The following is a 19,926-nucleotide window of genomic DNA, read 5'->3' as shown; positions in this document are numbered from 1 at the left end:
CCCGCACTAAACCCTTTTCATCGACGTCCACCGACCCAAAGCGAGCAAGCCGAGTCTAGCCTGAACTTGTCGACTCAGGGCTGCCTCGGGCTATACTATACTACGGAGTACTACTGTATAGTTAGTACCGTCTATACTTTACCTATACCATTCATACCATCCAAGTACACAAGCCAGTACTAATCAACTTGCTCAACATGCATATCCTGGTATGCTTCATGTTTCTCTCCTCAATCCAATCAATTGAATTATGATTTACTTGCGCTTCAAGAAGGAAAAAAAAAAGTCACCACCTCGACTACCCAAGAAAAAGGACCCATACTAAAACCCATCTGCCTTCCCGCTCCCACAGGTTGTGAACGACGACGGACCTCCCTCGCGCCGCCTGTCTCCATACATCCAGCCGCTGGTCTCCGCCCTCCAAGCCGCGGGCCACCTCGTCTCCGTCGCCATCCCCGCCGCCTCGCGCTCCTGGATCGGCAAGGCACATCTCATCGAAGCCTCCCTGAAAGCCACCTACGTCCCGCCGCAAGCCTTCCACAACGACGGCACCTGGAACGAGACCTACACCCACACCGGGCCCAATGACAATGACACCGATTCCCCCACCAATGGCACAACAACTACAACCCGCGCAACCCCCAGCAGCGGCAACCCCAACGACGAATGGGTGGTCATCACCAACGGCACGCCGGCCAGCTGCGTGCAACTCGGGCTCTTCAACCTCTTCCCCGACCGGCCCCCGATTGACCTGGTCATCTCCGGCCCCAACCACGGCCGCAACGCCTCCACGATCTACAACCTCTCGTCCGGCACGGTGGGCGGCGCCCTCGAGGCCGCCACCTGCGGCAAGCGCGGCATCGCCATCTCCTTCGGCAGCAAGGAGGAGCAGCCCGCGCTCGTCATCGCGGCCGCCGCCCGCCTGGCCGTGCGCGTCGTCAACCACCTGATCGCCCACTGGGACGAGCGCGTCGAGCTCTACAACATCAACGTCCCCATGCGCGACGACGTCGAGTCCCGGCCCGTGCTGTGGACCCGCACCCTCCCCTACTACTGGGCCAGGGGGTACCTCTACGCCGAGGCGGACAACTCCAACTGCTCGGAACAAGCCAACGGAGTCTCGGAGACGCAGCAACGACCCGCAACGACACTCAAGCAACGCGACTTCAAATGGGGCGCCCAGCTGTTGGACATGAAGAAAGCGCTGCAGGCCAGTGAGGAGGGGACGGATGCCCATACCGTGCTGAATGGGTGTACCAGGTAAGCAAGCAAGCAAGCTGGATTTTGGCATCATTGGGGCAACGAGCAAAGGCGCGCGATCGTGAGAGAAGAGCGAGCGGCGAATGCTGCAACTCTTCCTCTGATCCAGCTTGCATTTGTTCTTGAGAGTTACTGGGCTAATTCTGGTGGGGTTTCCCTTGTTGCATAGTGTCACCGCCCTTCGCGCGAACTTCTGGCATGTTCCTGGCTTGGAGGGAACTTTGGAGTTGGAATGATGATGATGATGCATGAAATTGAAAGTATATATCACGATTCGCTCAATATGCATAAGGAGGAGGGGGGAACAACAAAACAACAACCTTTCATGCATGGGACGGGATCGGATGATTATCACGTCCTCTTTTCTTTTGCGACAATTAGATATACCCGCAACGGTTCTTTGGTTTTCTTACTTCTGGTTCTACGCTGCATTATATTCAACAGGGTCTTGGAAAGGAATTCGATATATATACGATGGCTTTGATTATCTGTTTGGAGGGGCTTAGGAAGGGAAAAAATGCTTTCTGTCTGAACATTCAATCATGATAAGGATTATGCAGACTTTCTTGGTTATATTTCTGCTTCAGCATGCGGATATTGCGCTAATTAGATGGAGGGATGAATTTGGTACGCCGGCTACGGCGCAATAGCAAGATGCATGGTAATATCAAATGACAAGGAAAGAAGAATAGAACCCAAACAGTCGGCAGGAGTATCATTTGCGGGAATAACAGATGGGTCATGAGGGACTTAGAAAATTGGAACAGAAAGAAGAAATAACAATAGACACCAGGAACCGTGGCAGACATTACCCTGATGCCTACAGCGCCCGCGCTACCTCACCTGCACCGCTCTCAACCACCGAGGCCTGCTCAGCACGCATCTTGCCCTTAGCCGCAGCCCTCTCGCCGACACCCATGCGTCGGGCGACGTAGCGTTGCGCGACAACCCCGACGGCCAGAGTAAGGGACTCTTCGATCCACTCGGCGGCCCATTCGCGGGGATCCACGCCGCCGCCCTGGATAATCTCCGCGATTTCCTCGGGCACGACGGTCTGAGGCAGGTTGGCGTCTTCGCTGTCAGCGTCGTCAGTGGGAGCCGCCGTCGCCTCGAGCCAGTCGATCCATTTCTGAGGAACAGCCTGGGAGAGCGTGTGGAAGGCGATGCCGTGGATGGGGTCGTGGAGATATAGCGCAAAGACCACCTCCTCCTCAGTCTCGGCTGGAGCGTCAACGACTCCTGGCGGGGTGGCTTTTTCAGTTGTGGGGCCTGCCTGAAAGAGATCCGCCGCTGTGGGCTGGCTGATGGCTTGGATGGCTAGGAAGATATCGCTACTGCGGACGGGGTTGCTTTCGCTGAGATCTTGAGTGGCTTGTTTCGCGGCTTCCTCCACTCCACCCCTGGCGGAAAAGAGCTCGGTGGCATAAGCTTCGGCGCTTGCGCGGGCGAGCTTGGTGGCTTCGACAGAGCCGCGGATGGCCGAAAGCGTACGAGGGTGGCCGGGAGTGACCGTCCGCCACCAGGGCCCATCGTGCCATCCGGGTCCCGAAAATTGAAGACCGCCGATATCGAGTCCGCGCTTGGGCGCTGACTCCTGGCCGCGCTGGATGACGAGAAGATCGCCGCCCTCTACCTGGGCCATCACTCGGGAGAAGACTGCGTAGACCAGGGGGTCGATGCTGGGGTATCCGGAAAGGTCGTGAGTAATATGGATCTGCAGACGTTCATGAGAGGAGATCGGAGGAGCGATGGTGTGGATTAGGGATGTGAAGGTCGGGATGGCCATGTTGCGAAGCTCGCCGCCTAGGAACCGAAGTCAATACATGTCCATATCTGAAACAGTCTTCTAGAAGACCATACCTAAGTCTCTCAATGCGCCGACATTTCCCTTGACCTGCTGTGCCCATTTCTGCGCTTCCTCATTCTGCTGGATCTCCTTCACAGCGGCCTCGGCCTGCTTCATGGCGGCCGAAGCAGTTGCGAAAATGCCCCCCCACCATCCACCGCCACCGCCGCCACTAGATGTAGCTGCCTCTGTTGCGACGACTTTCTCCGACTCGGGTTTGATGACATTGGTACTCTTGTTTTCCGGGACCGAGGCTCGCACACTTTCACCCGATTTCCGCGGGACGGGTTTCTCCTCGCTGGCCCGACCGGCCGCAGCGGGCTTGGGTGACTTGATAACTGGACGGGGTTCGTTGGTCGATACACGTGGGGTACCCGGGCCACTGCTAGGACGCTGAGCAGTCAGGCTGTCCAGCTCAGCGAAGATGTCTTGTTCGGACTGCGTCGTCGCAGTAGCGGGGGGTTTGGAGGCAGTCTTGGAGGGTTCTTGATCGACGGCCGACTCCACGGTCAAATCGTCAAATTGAGCTAGAAGCTCATCATTTGTGGGTTTTGAGGACTTGGGACGCATGGTGACGCTTTATGCGGACGGACTTTAGAAAATCAGTTCTGATATGTCTGTATGTGCGATGAGGAGGGATAAAGAAGGAGAACAATCGATGCTGGTGGAGTGAAGCTCTCTTGGTTATTTTGGGCGGTGGAGACGGGATGACCTGTGCCAAGAGGCTCAAGTGCGTGGCCGCCTTCCGCCTTTGACAACCAAGGCTTGTATGGGCTAGTATGGAGGGGAACTATAAGTTATCTACTCGAGCATCATCGGAGCTTGGGCATAGCAGAGATCAGTCACTACGCAGTACTATGCCGAATGATACTTTGTTACTTTGAGAGCATTGAGTATTGAGCTTTGCGCCAAACTAGCGCCCACTTTTCGTTATCATGCTTCTTGTATGGGTGTTTAGTTGTTTGTTTATTTTGCCAAACAATCCCAATGGTGACTAACTACTCCATGCAAGTGGAGGTCAATATGAGCAGGAAGATCCTTCTGATCATCTTTTTTATAGCCTTCTTACCGATTTTCTCGGAGCAATGTCAGAAAGCAGTCAATGCTAAAGCTGGCCTCTGTCGCATCGAAGTTTATTCTGAAAAGTCCTCGGTTTTTGCCATGATCAAAATCCACTCTTCACACCGCCTGTAGATCGATCGATCCCACTAAGATATACTTAGTAGTCCGAATTCTTTTTAGGGATCATCGGACTGCCACTGCTAGTCTTGTCTCCTATCTCTGCAACACATCTCGGGACAAGTGGATGTACATTACTCACGGAGAGTTCATGGTGACGATTGTAGAGCCGTGACTTACAGGCTGCCTGGCCCAGCTTCCTCTTCCTCGTTTGTAAAGGCGAAATGACGAGATCAAAGGATTCTCCAAGCTTCTTTGATCTTGACGTATGATATCACACGATGATTGCGCGGAATGGGATTCCGCCGGCACGGTCAGATCATACTATGGCCACACAACTCCTTACAGATGAGTGAAGTGTGCCCGAGGTTGATTCGTCGACTTCACAATCCATGGTCCACCGGATCTGATCTGTACTTCTTTACAACAAGGTTAAAACAAGGAATTAAGTATTCTCTTTTTCCAGAAAAGCTCATCACAAAGCCACCAGGCCATATACAACCCTCACATGCTACTGCTGAAAGCCTGCTATGACTGCGAGCTATCTCAATGACATCCGCAATGATCAAATTAGGGTGGTCGTAGCCCGAGTGATTCTTACAGCCCAAGTCGCTTTCACCAATGCTTTAAACACTTTGAGTTCTCAGATCGTGATCGATTCATTCCCAAGATTGGCCGTCTCTTTACCGGGACACAAGAGTAGTAACACGCCGTCGATCATGATCGAGTGCAAAATGCGCACTATTCGGTCCTTGGCGCCTAGCGACCCTTCTGGCCACCCGCCGGCGGACAGAGATAGATTACAGATAAAGAGGACGCATGGCATAAAATAAATTGATTCCCACCTTCTTTTGCATCCATCGACTTGCGCATTCATTATACTACACAGATCAGACCTTTCCACCCGGAAAGTCATCGCCAATTTAGCCGCAAGTATCCCGATATCAATTACAGGTACAAGGCCCCTACACTAGATAGATCGTGGCACTCAAGAAGTTAACAACGTGCAGAGGACATACCTTGAAGGTCGACTGACCTCCAGAATAGCCCGAACATTCATCATGCGCCTCCCATATGTTGCAAACCCCCCGGAGACGAGCGATGCTGAGGAAGCTGAGATCCTAGCACAAACGCAAGCCCGACGTGCCCCCGGAACGCTGCTACCTCTGGACTTGGCACTGATGCACTCGTTTCCAGTCACGGATGGCTGGAATTCATTCATGGGCGCCCTTCGCACGAGGACGAGTCTCTCGACCATTATCCGTGAGCTGATCATGTGTCGTGTGGCTGTCCTCAATTGTGCCTTGTTCGAGTGGGAGCAGCACGCTCCGTTGCTGAAGGCAGGAGGATTCAGTGACGAAGCGCTAGAGCTGATTCGGCAACCAGACATCTGTCCAGAGGCACAGAAAAGGGCGCTCAGCAGGGAGGAAAGCGTGGTGCTGAAGTATACGGACGCTATGACCAAGACGGTCAAGGTGCCGGAGGAGATCTTCCAGGAGGTCAAGGAGTGTTTCGATCATAAGCAGGTGGTGGAAATTACGGCGACGGTAGCGGCCTACAACGGTGTTAGTCGCTTTTTGGTTGCATTGGATGTGGGAGAGAGGAATCATGCTAAATGCTGGCATGTCTAATTGGATGGTATCTCTATAGATCTTTAATTTTCGGCAGCTGGATCTTCCATCTTCGACACAATGCCGGGGGGTGATTAAACATGTATTGTCAGTTTTGTTCGGTGTTGTTGCTCCGAGGAGTATGTTTTACGAGTATCACATAAGTACAAAGTGAATATAGTCGATTAGCGATAAACAACCGCGAGGAAACCGGGCCCACCGAGCCAAAAAGTGTCATCAACAAGGCATAGGCATAATGACATTTTCATAGCATAGTTATCCGATACATTCCCGCCCTCTTCTTTGCATAAAAGGTAGTATAAAGTGCGCGCTCACCACGGATTCATTCCGGGACATTCCACAGGCCAAGGGGGTAGGGGTCTAAACCATCAGGAGGATTTCCGCAGTCAATCAGGCCATTGTCGACAAGGGTGTTGAGACTCTTTCCCCTCATATTATACTAATCCAGCTTCCACTACTACTTGGATCTGGTTTCTATTCTCCCTCTTAGTTACTATTGACTACCTGAGATGATGTCACGTACATCGGGTGACGATACTTACTTACTCCGTACCAAGCATCAATTCCGATGATAGCGCGGAAGACGCTGAGCTTCTTGTTGGCTAGACACAGTTCAAAGTGTACTGTACAGTTCACATGAGACGGATATCAATTCAATTGTACCTGGCACAGTCTTATATCGCAGCATATCGCAGCATATCAATCAAGAAACCCACTAGGCTAGGAAAAGAAGATGAAAGAAGGGGGGGGGATGAAACGGATAGTCAATGACCGACGCGGTAGTCTTGCCATTGGCAAATTGGTTTTATTGAGGGAAATACCAGTTACCGTCAGGAAATCACCGGGGAGTAGACAACTACAGTGGCTGTCATTGGCTCCCAGGGCCATTGAAATGGCTGCATGAGGAATCGGACCGGAAGATGGGTTTGTTCCGGAACATCCAGAGTCAGAGATTCGCTGCGGGCATGGATCCAGAGTGGTAGAGAAAAAGGGTAATCGGCGTAAGGTACGGTCACGGCGAGGTACGAAGTTAGTTTACCTTCAGACTCACTTTACCTACAACAGTTTAGTGTGGTTAGTTAGACTTACCTTACTATTACTACTATCCTACACAGTACCACGCAGTCTGGTGTGTGTGTGTGTGTGCCAGTTCTACTACAGTACTAACTTACAGGTAGTTAGTTCCAGTGAGTGAAGGCGACTTGCTGGCTGTAGTAGTCTACAAACTCTAGTCGCTTTTTCTTTTCCTTTCCCCCCTCAAAGTATTCAACTTCGACTACTACAACATCCCACAATCTTCTCTACTTACTTACTTCTCCTACTGTTTGCTTTGAACCTCGGATCATGTATTGAATTTTTCTCCCACTGCTATATACTGCTATTGCTTCTACCCACCTAATTTTACCGTCATCTCCCTTTCTTTTTCACCCTCTTCTCCCTTCTTCCTTTCGCCCACCTGCCTACTTCCAGTCCGGCAGACTTCATACTTCCCACTGTTACCACCAGTGTCCACACACCTGACTAGTTTCTCTCCACTCGCGTCACCCTCATCAAGCTCTGCTTTGCTATCTACTATTCGTATCAATTCTCCTCCACCCGTACCCCTACCTTTGTCTTTCGACTCTATTTACTCTTTGTGACCTCTGTTTGGTCCGGGATTGAGATCATCGTTTCTTTTTTCCCTTCTTTTCCCTGCTTACCCGCTCGACTTCTACTTTTGCATTTCCAGAAGTACAAGTTTCTACTATCCCTGTCCACCCTTCGCGACCACCCACATTCTACTCTTACCTGTAGACAACACATCGTCGTTCTACCCAGTCATACCTCGAGTCTGTTAGCGAGATTTCTTCTTCCCTCCATCTTGACTATCAATCTCCTGCTCTGCAACACAGACTGGCTCTGTTTCAGCTTTCACAAGGTATGTTACATATCACCTGCTTGAGCCATACTTTTGCCTCCTTGTGCCTACACCAGCCTGCCTGCCACGTTTCTGTCAACGCTGGATCCGTGATGGATCGCGAGGAGGCTGCCCAATGCCTATACCACTGTTACTGCTCCCCTAATCAGCGATTGTGTTTTGGGGCCTCGCCTTGCTCACCCTTCCCCCTCGGGACATCTGGTGTAGAAGCTTGCGCTGCAGTTACTTCTGGCGGCTTGGCACTACAAGCGAACTTTTTCAACCCCCAAGTTCCTTCACTAATGCGACTCCAGATCCCCAGTCTTGGGCATCGAGAAGGGCGATCCGCGTGTCCCCTTCGTCGAGAAAAATTGTCTCTTCTATTGAATATTTTCCCGAATCTTCGTCTTGATAGTCTCTGCTGGTGTTGCCATGGATTCTGTCGCTCAAAGCGACTTGGAAATGGACAGCCATACTTCGGACATGGCCAGCCAGGACTCCCCTCTGCGCCGACAATTCTCCGAGCCACTGAATGCTCGTTCTACCTCAACCCAGGCCTCTCCATCCCCCTCCCCAGTAACTCAGTGGACCAAATGCACTTTGTGCGGAAAGCTCCTTGAGTATAGTAGAGGTTCTGATTCCCAAAATAATGTTATGAAAGCCCACATTGCCACTGCGCATCCGCACATTGCTGCGCCCAAGACGCGTTTTGTCGCGGAAGGCGGCGATGACCAGTCACAGCTTGACGACGACGAGGAGCAAATGGAAGATGAAAGCGTGGATGAGAATGCAGACGTTGACGCCAGTGACCTTCACGAAGCTGAGGATGATGATGACCATCATGCAAATCATACTCTAGAAAATGGCGTGGCCGACACTACTGAAGTCGACGACGAAAACTACAAGCTACCAGAAGATGCGGATGGCGAAGAGCCAGAGGTTGCCGAGGCCGATGTGTCGAGCCAGTTGCATGAATTTTCGCGCGCTCAAGATCCCGTGACATTGGACCAACGCCTCCATAACCTCTGGAATGTTCACGATGTCCACCAATTCTGCAGTGATCATGATGAAAAGACTGCCAATCTAGAACACTCCTGGACTACATTGGTCAAGGAATCGAAACGCCCACGAAAGCGCGAAGCCCCTGATGAGCTGCAAGACCGACCAGAACCTTACAAGAAATCGAAGGTCTCTCCAGGAGAATTTCTTGAAATCACACCGCTCGAGGAATTCTTGAGTCAGCTTCGAGACCCTGAGCACCGTTCCTACGAGGAACTCTATGCTATCACTGAAAACGTCGCTTTCGCTCTCAAGGTATGGCAAGATGAGTATATGGCCATCGAAAGGCTGAACAAGCACGCCACCCGACACAACGCTAAACCAATCAGCGATCCCAGAAAGTTACTGAGGCCGCAAGTCTTTGAGGATAAGAAAGAGGCTATGCTCTACGGATACAAACATGAGCCGAAGGAAGATAAGGTGGGCTGGCAGAATCCGTTCACCCAGGGCGGCTTCAAACCTACTCCGGCCCAGTATCGCAAGATGACCGCCAAGCTCGGGCCCAATCATCCCAACCCAGATGGCTGGCCTACTATTACGAAATTCGGTGTCGAGCACGTCCCTAAATTCCAGAATCCGCCTCGGGAGGACTTTGTCGGCAAGGCTACCCGCAAGCGAAAAGCCGCGGAATTGGAGGCAGCCAACAGAGAAAAAGCGTCGTCGGTCTCAGACGAGGCCGCGACAGACTCACCCGCTCCGGTGGAACCAGAGGAGAATATACGTCAACGGCGCACGCGCACCCGTCGCCAAGGCACGGATTTCGAAGATCAATCCGACTCCGCTTCCGCTCCGCCCATCCGGTTTGCCACGCGCGGCCGTGGTAGCGGCCGCGGGCGCGGGCGAGGTGGCATTCGTACCATCACGATCAATGGCCCGTCTGACCCGTCTCAAGCGCCAGCGCTAGTGGCCCCCCCTCGCTCGACGACAATTCGCATCGAGAAGCCCACCACCATCCTGCAGACTCGACCTGGCACAGTTCAACTGACGCCTATTGAGCCAGCGCCGAGTAGTAACCAAGCAGCTGCACCTCCGGCGGGCACCCCAGTCGGGAGCACCCCGGGAGACTCGATCGACCCTGCGGAGCTTGCTCGACGACAGAAAATTGCCAATTCGAAGAATCCAAAGCGGACAGAAGCTATGCTCAACCATTGGGCCCGGTTCAACAAAGAGGGTCGGGTTCGCAATCCCAAACGCTCCAAAGCCCAGATCGAGGCGGATCGCGCGGCCGAAGCTGCCCGCAAAGCTATCGAACCGCCCAAAGTCGGTCCACGAAAGAAGAAAATGGACAGTCCGGGCTATGTAGGCCCGAGGATCGAGCAGGGAATTGCACCGGCTCCAGCTCCCATTCAGCCTGCGGCACCTCCTCCTACCTTAGCTCCCAGTCACCCGACTCATCCTCAGTTGGCGCCGTTGCCTGCACCGCGACCTCCTCTGAACCCTTACCCACCCATTGACACCCGGGGAGTCCCCTTCCCTGGACCTCACACTCTATTCCAACAGCCGGCACCTCAACCTTACCGCACACCTTATCCGGAGTATTACAGTCCTTACGCACCCACGCTACCACCACCACCTGGCCACCCACGCCCTGCCTAGATCTTGGTTGACCTTATCATTAAAATATCTATTGCGCAGTTCCTAGGAAAAAGTTGGATGCACCATGTACACTACAGTGATTCTTGTGCATATGTACTACCATCCTTGTGAGGCAGCCGGGAGACTCGCGTCTCAGTGCTTGTCTGTTTTGTCCCTTCTATTTGTGTCTTGCTAGCGATTGGCGCCGGGGCTTGATTCTGCTGTATCATTGTAGGATTCTGGGTTGGTTCAACAGGTCTGTTGTGGTGTATCGATTTAAGATTTCGAGGCTTCGCGGGTATGTACTGTACATTGTTGGATGGAGAATTGCTTGCTTGGAGCATGAAAAGCTATTAGATGTAATATATTGACTGTCAAGTAACACTGACTTGATTCTAACAAACATTGGTTAGTTGTTTGTGCTGTTGTTCTTTTCCTGAATGTGAATTGCGTAACATAGTGGTCCTCACATGCAAAGTCTTGATTAGATCTGAGACAGACCTTAATCAAGCGGACTCCGTCATATGGAGGTATATTGCTTTAAGATGCCTGAGCTATGACTAAAATTGAGTGTGAAGAAAGGTATTATTGATCACATACGATCACCTAGTAGATAATACTTGCTTCGCTAGCTAGCAAGAGTCAACCTGATATCTTACTTCCCCAAGGACTAAGCTATGATGTCGTATCATGTGACTGGCGACGCATGTCCTTCACGTGACAAGGCTCACCGAACCAACCTCAATCTCGTCAGCGGCGACTCACTCGCGACCAGAATCTCTGCATTCCAGTCTACTCCACCAACCTCTTTCTCTTTCTCAAATCTCACGAAGCGACCAGCTTCACAGTCACATTATGGGCAAAAAGAGACGCGGACCCACGTTAGAAGAAGTATTGGCTCGTCCGTGGTGCTACTACTGCGAGCGCGACTTCGATGACCTCAAGATCCTTATCTCCCACCAAAAAGCCAAGCACTTCAAGTGCGAGCGATGTGGGCGCAGACTGAACACCGCCGGAGGTAAGTTCTCCATTATCATATCAAGACGAGGAAGCCATTGTCTAACCTGGGTCCTTGGTTCTTAGGGTTGTCCGTGCACATGAGCCAGGTACATAAGGAGCAGCTGTCGGCGGTCGACAATGCTCTCCCCAACCGATCCAGTCTCGACGTTGAGATCTTCGGGATGGAGGGTGTTCCCGAGGATATCATCCAGGCGCACAACCAGCGGGTAGCGACACAGTTCCAGCAGGCAGAGGCCGAACGGCAGGCCGTGACGGGCAATCCGCCTCCCGGGACGACGGCGACGGGTGGACAGCCGGCGAAGAAGCCCAAGCTGGAGAGCGTTTCGGACCTCAAGAAACGTCTGGCAGAACACAAGGCGAAGATGGCGGAAGCGCGTGCGGGCGGCAGCAGTGGCGAGGCTACGCCTGTGGGAGCCGGTCAGACACCAACTATGGGTGGATACGTAAGTGATTTGTTGTCGTTTGAATCCATTCGACTTCGTATACTGATGTCATATTTTTTTCGGACAGGCCGCAACGTCCACTGCACCGCCGCCTGCGACCACTCCCTCTCAATTCTCGTACCCTCAGCCCTACGGCGCCGCCGCCGCCGCTTCTCCCTTCCAGCAATCCCCTCAACAAACGGCCAGTCCCGTGTATCCGACCTTCTCGCCCGGTGGCCAGGCGAATGCGCAGTATGCTGCTCCTCCCACGACCTTCTCCCCGCAGCCGTTCCCGACTGGAGTTCCCGGCCAACCGCCGTACGGTGCCACACCTCCGACATACCCGACGCAACAGTCCCCTCTACAAACACACACTCCTCCGCAGCCCGGGGGCGCATTCCCACCCCGTCCTGTCGGGTTGCCCGCTGCGCCTGGTCTCCCTCAGCGTCCGGCCGTGGGGGCACCGCAGGTCAACGCCTACCAAATGCAACAGATGCACATGGGCCACACGGTCCCTCCGACGACCACCATGAACGGCGCCGACAAGGCTCCCGGAGCGGCGGCGGAAAGCACCGGGCTCTCCGGCTCCGTGGACGATTTGATCTCCGGGGCGGCGAAGCAGGCCGAAGCGGCGACGGCGACGGCGACACCACCGACGATGACCACGACGACCACGACTGGCGGCAAATCGGCCGAGGGCGAGGACCAAAAGCCCAAGAAGGACAAGTCCAAGGCGCGATTGGTGTATTCGGATAATGAGACCAGCCCGGAGGAGAAGATGGCTAGGTTGTCAAGGTACGCATATGTTCCTGACCAGCGAGGGGAGACGGTACTTGAAGAGCTTCCATCCGCCGTGGTGGTGGGGGCGATCCGGGAGTCGGACACGGTGGTGGATGCGACGGATTAGTGCGAGCACATTCGTACACGCAGACACAAACACATGCCGAAGAAGAAAACAAAGCAAAGAAGAAAAGTTCAAAAAACAAAAAGAAGTTCAGTGCATACACATCAGCTAAGTTTCTGTTTACACACACACACACACACACACACACACACACACACACACAAACCAAACTGGCAATGTCTTGTTGTTGCTACTACTTGACTCGGTGGCAGTGGTAGGCCGTGACCCTGACCTTTGGGCATGGCCTTCATTTTCTCCTTCGGAAAAGTGAGCACCGACTGTGCATGCAACAAGAAAAAAGAGTAGTTGGTGAGTGCAGAACCTTTTGCTTTGTTACTTTCTTCGAGATCGAACGAATCGACGATTCCAGGGATTTTACTCGATTGATTGAGGGTTGGGGACAAGATTGGACGTTTAGTATGGAGGCCGAGGTGCTATATGACGATGTAAGTTGCGTCTAGAAGGTAGGCCACTTGAATATTGAAATATCAGATATCTATCAGTAGTAGTCGGTACAAGTCGGTAGATTTTGTTGAAGTATGTACCCCAAACTTATCATCGTTGCTTTTGCTACGTATACGCAACCGCCCCGTACAGTAGACAAACCATACCCCAGTACCAAACCCATAAGGTACCGTCAAGTCATGACCGGGTCCAATCCAAACCCCCACCCCCCAATAATTCATTTCTGGTTCAAGACCAACCCCCCAAAAACCCACACCCCATAGACCGCCACGAAGCTCAACACCGTGGGCACGGGCTTGCCGCCTGTCCGGATGGCGCGCGGGATCGAGCTGCCCGACAGGATCACCGAGGCCAGCAGCGCCAGCTCCGCGCCGTAGGGCTGCGCCGCGCGCAGCCGCAGCCCGCTCACCAGGTACAGCAGCCCGACGGTCAGGCCCGCCGCGATCGAGGGCACCGAGCCCGTGCGCAGGTAGCCGATTGTGCCGCCCAGGGAGGTCAGGAGGGCGAGGGTTAGGGCTGTTGTTGACTATTCTTTTGGTGTTAGTTTATCGATGGTTTGGGGGGGTGGGGGTTGAGGGGGTGATGGTTTGCTTGCTTCCTAGCTGGCTAGCTGGATAGGTAGCTGGGTAACTAGCTAGGAGCTGGGTGGTTGGGTGGTTGGGTTGGGTTGAGTTGGGGTTGGGGGTGGGTGATTTTGGGGAATGGGAAATGCTGCAGTGGACGTACCATTGTGATGGGGTTGTGATTTGAAAAGGTTCAGGTACAAGGGTGAGTTGTGGTGTTGATGGTGGTGTGTTGTTCAGATATGTTACGGATCGGTGGTTATTGGCGCCGGCCACTTCCAGGCTTATATGCTCCTACTCACTCCCGGCGGAATGGTCTGATAACTATCCGGGGTTGCTTGGGAATTAGTAATGCCTTCCCTTCCCTTCCTTCCCTTCCTCCTTCGTTCGGGCCTCCGGGCCCGGCGGGTCGGCGAGTCTGGATCCGTCTTTATACATCATCTGTTGTACTGTATACATCATCATCAATATAGCTAGTCTTCATCTACTTCTATCACACTCATATTTCATGTGTCACATAACACGTTTGCAAGCATATACAAAATCATCGCATCATTTAAACTTTTCCCTTTCCTCTTTTCCCTTTCCCTTTCCCTTTTTGAATCCCACCAGCTCATTTCTACTCAATTCATCCCCGCCTAGCCGTATTCTCAACAGCTCCATATCCACCAGTTTGGCTTTCCTCCGCACCCTCCACCTCTACCACCACATCCTCCTCCTTTCCATGAAACCCATCGGACTCCTCCGTCCAAAACACCGGAACGGCACTAACAGCTCCAAACACCGCCAGAAGCCACCACGGAATGATGATGAACCCCCGCTTCACGCCAAAAGAAAACGCCGACCCTGTCAGCGCCGGGCCCACCGCGCGCCCAATGGCACTAACACTCGTACCCACCCCGTTCAAGGTCCCCAGCACACTCAGGCTGGCCGCCGAGTTGGTGAGGAGGATCGTTGTGCAGGGGAACCCGAAGATCGAGGCAGAGAGCTTGCCCAGCATCAGCAGAAACACGACCACGTGGCGCAGGGACCCCGGCACGAGTGCCGTGAAGGGCGTCAACAGGTAAAGCACGGGGAAGACGATCGAGACCACCTTGAGACAGTTGAGCACGCCGTACTGCTTGGCGGCCGCGGGGAAGATCAGGAACTGCACCATCATGCCGATGATGCCGATCAACGTGTAGTAGATTCCGATGGTTTGGGAGTCTGATGGTCAGTTAGCACGTACGTGACCAAAACAGCACAGGATGAAAACACCCACCCACACCGAACCCTCCAATGAATTTGAACGGCAGACGCACGTCCGGGTTGCCTTCGAACTGCTGCGGCGGCGTGTGCAGGAAGACGGGAAATAACGAGTCAAACGCCATGGTATGCATCGACATGAGTGAGTACGCCAGCAGAATCAGGTTGGATTGCGGGGAGAACACCTCCGCCCAGCTGGGTTTCCGGGCTGACTTGGTGCGTGTGGTTGCGCGGCGCTGGCCCAGCAGTGCCGTTCGTTCCTCATCGGTTTCTGTGATGGTCGTTGTCGACAGTGACTTTTGGTCTGATCTGGCACTCCGACACGGCCGCGTCAAAGCCTGACCCAACACAAGCCCATAATCGCGTTGATGCTTCTTTGCAGCCAGCGTTTCCTAATCAGCGGCCCCACGAGAGCATCCGTCAGCACTTTCCCCCACTCCCCTTCTCACAGTAGGTATACGAAGCATAACTCACCTCCAAAAACAAAAACCCTGTCCCAATCCCCACCACAAAGAACCCCGCCGCCGCCAGATTCGGCAACAAAAAGGGATACCGGCGCAAAAACTCCCAACGTCCAAACACCTCCGGATGCTTCTCAACCGGCCGGGCCAGCGCGCCCCCGAACGCGGGCCCAAAGATACTCCCAATCGTCCAGACAAGCGGCATGATGCTGAAGGCGCGCGGCTGCAGCTCCTTCTCGGGGACCATCTCGGCGACCATGGTGCGGATGATGCCGACGTTGCCGTTGAGGAGGCCCAGCAGGCCGCGCGCGATTACCAGTAACGTCAGACTGCGCGCGAACCCGAACACCAGCGACATGACCATCGTGCAGGTCAGCCCCGTCAGGATGACGGGCTTGCGGCCGACCGTGTCCGACAGCGTGCCCCAGGTGACGGCCATGGCGGCCTGGCTGAAGGAGGTCACGGCCGCGGTGATGCCGACCCATTTGGCGATCTCGGGTTTGGGGACGCCGACGGATTCGATCATTTCGGGCTTTTTGGGGGTTAGTTTAGTTGGATTGGGTTTTGGGGTTTGCGGGGGTATGTATGCTACTCACTAGGTAGGGGAGGACGGAGGTGAGGACCACTATGGTAATGATGGGGGACATTGTTAGGATGGTGAATGCAATGTACGGACGAGCCGCGCGCAACCGGACTTTTAATGGAGAGGGCATAAGATATGCATACCTGGCTCTGCGAAGCGACATATTGCTGTGGTGAATAACCCGGTCAGTCGAGGAGACTTCTTTCGATGTGAGATCTTGACTGGGTGGGTGTAACCTCAGCCGAAGCAGATTTCTGGACTTACAAAGAATGACCAGCTGCCGCACGGGCAGCTGGGGGTTTTTCTTCAACATGCTGGCCGGGCGAGACCGGGTCAACAGTAAGAAAAAGCAAAAGGAAAAGGATAGAAAGTGGGTGAAGAGGTGAAGAGAAAAAGAGAAAAGAAATTGGGGAGGAGGAAAGAAGAGAAAGAAGAAGCCGAGAGAGAAGCCGGAAAGAAGACTAACCAGTCGAGGCAGCGGCGGCGCGAGGGCGTGTGACCGGAGAGAAGATGATCAACATGCAAAAAACCCACTTGCTCTCTCCGAATCATTGTTCGGGATGTTTTTCAGCTTACTCGAACTAAATTGGTTGCTTATCTGCTCTAACTAAGGCGCATCGACACTATATTCCGATTCCCGGTCTGTGTCATTTCAACTACATGTTGATGCTTACGGCTGCTAGAATGCTTCCCGCCCTTCTACATCAAACTATATCCGACTTGACCTTATGGTTGATTGCTCTTGCTTTCAACAACTGATGTTCCAACAGCTTGTAAGTTACCAAGAATTGTCTACGATCACATCAGACAGTCTCAATTTACAAGGTGAAACAATCTCCGATCCGCCAGCCCCTCTTGCTTGGTCCTTGCATGCATGCACTTCCCGGTCAGCTGGCATGCAATCCTGCAGGCCCCCTCATCCCACATACTCTACTGCAGCAGCCGAGTGGCCGCTTCGATGCGCTCCAGAATAATTGAGCGCCATTTCTGGAAACCAAGTTAGCAACATCCCTCACATTCTACCTATAGCGAGCGAGAACATACCTGAGAGTTGGTCAGATCGCCCGCCTCCAGACTCTCCACCAGGCCCGGGTAAGTTGCCCCGGAATAGCCGGTCCAGATGCCTGGGGCAAACACGACGTGCTTGTACCAGCTGCGGCCATCCAGCCCCGGCTGGTACAAGAACTGCTTCTCGATGCTCTTGTACTTATCGTTCACCACACGGATCTGGAAGAGCAGCCGGACCTTCTTCCACCAGTGGTACCACGGCACATCCTCGCCCAGCTGCGAGGCCAGGTCCGCCGCATGGGCCTCAAACCGCGCGGCCGCCGCTTGGAACTGCGCAATAGCCTGGTCCAGCGGCGCAAAGTCGAACGATGTGCCTTTGGGGAGCTGCTTCGCCACCGGCTTGATCTGGCTGAGGTACTGCTCCAGCCCCAGAGCGTAGTCAGTTGCATTGAAGGCAATGATCGGGGTCTCGATCAGCTTGGCCGCGGCGAGCGCCCAGATCTTGGTGCATGCCTCGTGGTATTTCCAGCTTGGATCGCCGAACCGGTCCATCCAATCGAAGCTATCATAGTTCGAATGGTAGTGGTACACGGCATCCGTGGGACCACGCCCGAAGCCAAGATCGTAGCTAGCCACGCCCGCAAAGTCCTGGAAGGCTGTGAAGTCGCTGCCGCTACCCATCGTAGCAATATGGCCATCCCAGACATCCCGCACGGTTTGACCCGGCACAGTCTGGTTTGGGGACTGCACCAAGCCGGTCACCTCGTAGATAAGCTGGTTCATCAGCGGGCTAGCCCGTGGCTCCAGCAGGGTACCGGCCGCAGCCACATCCACGTTCAAGTAGGCAATGTTGGCCTTGGAGAGCCACGGGAGCTGGTCTTCTACCCACTCCGTCGAGCCCAGCAGCCCGTACTCCTCACCATCCCAGCTGGCGAAGACAATGGTTCGAAGCGGCTTCCAGCCCGCCTTGAGGGCCTCTCCAAAGCTGCGGATGACCTCATTCAGCGCGGCCGATCCACTGTTGGGGTCGCCAGAGCCGCCAGCGATCCACGCATCGCGGTGGTTGCCCAGAATCACCACCTCATCTTGGATGTGGCCTTTTACAACCCCAATGACATTCCAGAGGGGTGTCGTCACATACTCCTGCTCATTGTACAAGTTGATGACGACATCATCTGGCGTAGGACCGATATTATACTCTACCCCCTTGGAACGCAGCTTACCGCCCTGCCACCACTTGTTGAAGTCCGAGGCTTTGGGACCATGACCGTTCAGTGCCTTCAGAAGTGGAATCACCTCCTGGTACGAGATAGGCAGCGAGGGAATGGACGGGATCGAGTTGAACGGGTCCTGTCGCTCACAGCCGGGCTTGGAGGCATACCCTGGGGTAGTCGGGTCACCAGGCGCTATGCCTAGTTGTCATGATCAGTCACACCGGAGCCAGGGATGCAGCTGAAAGTAGGAAAGAAGGAGTTTACGTACTTAGGAACTGCGTACTACCACGCTGCACGGCGCTCGGGTTCCGCGCGGGACCCTTGGGATACGCCTCGTAGCCGTTCTCCTCGGTAATCTCCCCGTCAGACTCCGGGTCATCGTACAGGATGACACCCACCATCCCGAGCTCCTGCGCCCGCTTGACCTTCAGCCCGCGGAAGATGCGGCCATACTTGCAGATGGCGATCTTCCCGGCCAGGCTGACGTTCGCATCGATCAGGTCCTGGAAGTCGTACACGGTGCCGAAGTTGGCAAACACAAAGGGCGCCGTGACGTTCCCGCTCGCCGAGTAACCGTGGAAAGTCGGCACGCGATCCGTCAGGTTGGTCGTGTGGTCTTCCTCGAGGATGTCCTCTTCCAGGGTGGCCTCAAAGGTCACCTCGGTGGCATCGCCGTTCTTCTCCAACAGGGCCAAGCGGTGATCTACGGGGTAATTGAGGAAGATGTCATAGGCGACAATACTAGTGTCGTCGATTCCGAACTCCTGCCAGCGTTCCTGAGTCCATACGGCCTGGCTCAGGTTCTTGCCAGCCAGATGGGGACCGGCGGTGTAGTAGCTACTCCATTCCCGAGCCTTCTCGGCGGATGGGGTCTCGTGGAGCAGAGCCTGCAGCTCTTCGAAGCCCAGACCATGGCCGTGAGGCCAGGAGGCATGAGGGAATGGATTCGCCCAGGGAAGGTAGGACCAGATGGACCCATGCTCACGAGGAAGAATGGCAGAGGGGACGAGAAAGAGAAGGACAGAGACAGCAAGGATAAAGCCCAGGACGAGATTACAGGATCGTCGAAGGGCGTGGTGAGGGTATCGGTACCGCCGAGGCGCGATAGCGACACTTGTGAGCAACGGCGTGGATTCCGAGGGAGCCATGGCTTTCTCCCTCATCTCGGGTACCATAATGTGTATCAAAATGGATCAATCTAGACCCAATGATGGAAGAGACAAAAGATAGAAGAACCAGCTAGCTAGCCAGCACCCATCGCAGGAAGAATGAGGAAGAGAGAGAGAAAGGGAGAGGAGGAAGAAGAGGAGGAGGAGGAGGAGGAGGAGGGGAAGGAAAAGCAAGTGGGAAGCTAGGTGAGATGACGACGAGGTTATCAGCTCCAGTTGGATCTCCGCAGATGAATCAGCGTCTATCTTATCACTGCACTAACAGTCACCTGCTAAACCTGGTCTAGCTCCAGCTCCACACCGTGACAGTCTCGGCAGTGCGGCACCCTTCATTCCATTCCATGGATCTTTTGGAGAGTCATTGTAGTCACTGTACGCTAATCTCCCAACTTATTTACTCACAATCACGGAATCGCACGCCATCA

The 19,926-nt window shown here is 54.0% G+C and overlaps 8 protein-coding genes across 8 annotated transcripts; 4 read left to right on the top strand and 4 right to left on the bottom strand.

The window, feature by feature from the left end:
• Nucleotides 1–197: 197 nt before the first annotated feature.
• BO72DRAFT_465559 (5'/3'-nucleotidase SurE) lies at nucleotides 198–1,496 on the top strand (the record flags this gene model as incomplete). Its single annotated transcript, XM_040946721.1, has 3 exons — nucleotides 198–209; nucleotides 353–1,260; nucleotides 1,430–1,496. 3 exons carry the CDS (start codon nucleotides 198–200, stop codon nucleotides 1,494–1,496), a joined length of 987 nt encoding a protein of 328 aa, XP_040805132.1.
• Nucleotides 1,497–1,755: 259 nt separating this feature from the next.
• On the bottom strand, nucleotides 1,756–3,843 carry BO72DRAFT_444676 (DUF5427 domain-containing protein MTC1). The gene is made up of 2 exons (XM_040943871.1): nucleotides 3,121–3,843; nucleotides 1,756–3,063 (listed from the first exon to the last, which is right to left on the bottom strand). The coding sequence occupies exons 1-2, from the start codon at nucleotides 3,674–3,676 to the stop codon at nucleotides 2,081–2,083; spliced, it is 1,539 nt and encodes a 512-aa protein (XP_040805131.1). The 5' UTR covers nucleotides 3,677–3,843; the 3' UTR covers nucleotides 1,756–2,080.
• A 1,389-nt stretch (nucleotides 3,844–5,232) lies between these two features.
• Nucleotides 5,233–6,121, top strand: BO72DRAFT_239520 (carboxymuconolactone decarboxylase family protein). The gene has a single exon (XM_040939916.1). It carries the CDS (start codon nucleotides 5,347–5,349, stop codon nucleotides 5,914–5,916), a length of 570 nt encoding a protein of 189 aa, XP_040805130.1. The 5' UTR covers nucleotides 5,233–5,346; the 3' UTR covers nucleotides 5,917–6,121.
• A 1,965-nt stretch (nucleotides 6,122–8,086) lies between these two features.
• On the top strand, nucleotides 8,087–10,504 carry BO72DRAFT_239516 (uncharacterized protein). Its single transcript, XM_040939915.1, has one exon. It carries the CDS (start codon nucleotides 8,246–8,248, stop codon nucleotides 10,466–10,468), a length of 2,223 nt encoding a protein of 740 aa, XP_040805129.1. The 5' UTR covers nucleotides 8,087–8,245; the 3' UTR covers nucleotides 10,469–10,504.
• A 798-nt stretch (nucleotides 10,505–11,302) lies between these two features.
• BO72DRAFT_369357 (putative C2H2 finger domain protein) lies at nucleotides 11,303–12,796 on the top strand (the record flags this gene model as incomplete). The annotated part of the gene is made up of 3 exons (XM_040940912.1): nucleotides 11,303–11,465; nucleotides 11,531–11,910; nucleotides 11,978–12,796. The coding sequence occupies 3 exons, from the start codon at nucleotides 11,303–11,305 to the stop codon at nucleotides 12,794–12,796; spliced, it is 1,362 nt and encodes a 453-aa protein (XP_040805128.1).
• Nucleotides 12,797–13,475: 679 nt separating this feature from the next.
• On the bottom strand, nucleotides 13,476–13,987 carry BO72DRAFT_455579 (TMEM14 family protein; the record flags this gene model as incomplete). The annotated part of the gene is made up of 2 exons (XM_040946238.1): nucleotides 13,476–13,784; nucleotides 13,985–13,987. The coding sequence occupies 2 exons, from the start codon at nucleotides 13,985–13,987 to the stop codon at nucleotides 13,476–13,478; spliced, it is 312 nt and encodes a 103-aa protein (XP_040805127.1).
• Nucleotides 13,988–14,249: 262 nt separating this feature from the next.
• On the bottom strand, nucleotides 14,250–16,513 carry BO72DRAFT_444671 (MFS transporter). The gene is made up of 6 exons (XM_040943870.1): nucleotides 16,375–16,513; nucleotides 16,254–16,277; nucleotides 16,124–16,152; nucleotides 15,541–16,059; nucleotides 15,083–15,458; nucleotides 14,250–15,027 (listed from the first exon to the last, which is right to left on the bottom strand). The coding sequence occupies exons 1-6, from the start codon at nucleotides 16,421–16,423 to the stop codon at nucleotides 14,450–14,452; spliced, it is 1,575 nt and encodes a 524-aa protein (XP_040805126.1). The 5' UTR covers nucleotides 16,424–16,513; the 3' UTR covers nucleotides 14,250–14,449.
• Nucleotides 16,514–17,040: 527 nt separating this feature from the next.
• On the bottom strand, nucleotides 17,041–19,480 carry BO72DRAFT_369796 (M28 family metallopeptidase; the record flags this gene model as incomplete). The annotated part of the gene is made up of 3 exons (XM_040940931.1): nucleotides 17,041–17,097; nucleotides 17,155–18,530; nucleotides 18,601–19,480. The coding sequence occupies 3 exons, from the start codon at nucleotides 19,478–19,480 to the stop codon at nucleotides 17,041–17,043; spliced, it is 2,313 nt and encodes a 770-aa protein (XP_040805125.1).
• Between the last annotated feature and the right edge of the window lie 446 nt (nucleotides 19,481–19,926).

This window comes from Aspergillus fijiensis, assembly GCF_003184825.1.
Source record: "Aspergillus fijiensis CBS 313.89 unplaced genomic scaffold BO72scaffold_6, whole genome shotgun sequence".
Classification (NCBI taxonomy): domain Eukaryota; kingdom Fungi; phylum Ascomycota; class Eurotiomycetes; order Eurotiales; family Aspergillaceae; genus Aspergillus; species Aspergillus fijiensis.
This window is presented reverse-complemented; position numbering and strand designations above follow the sequence as displayed.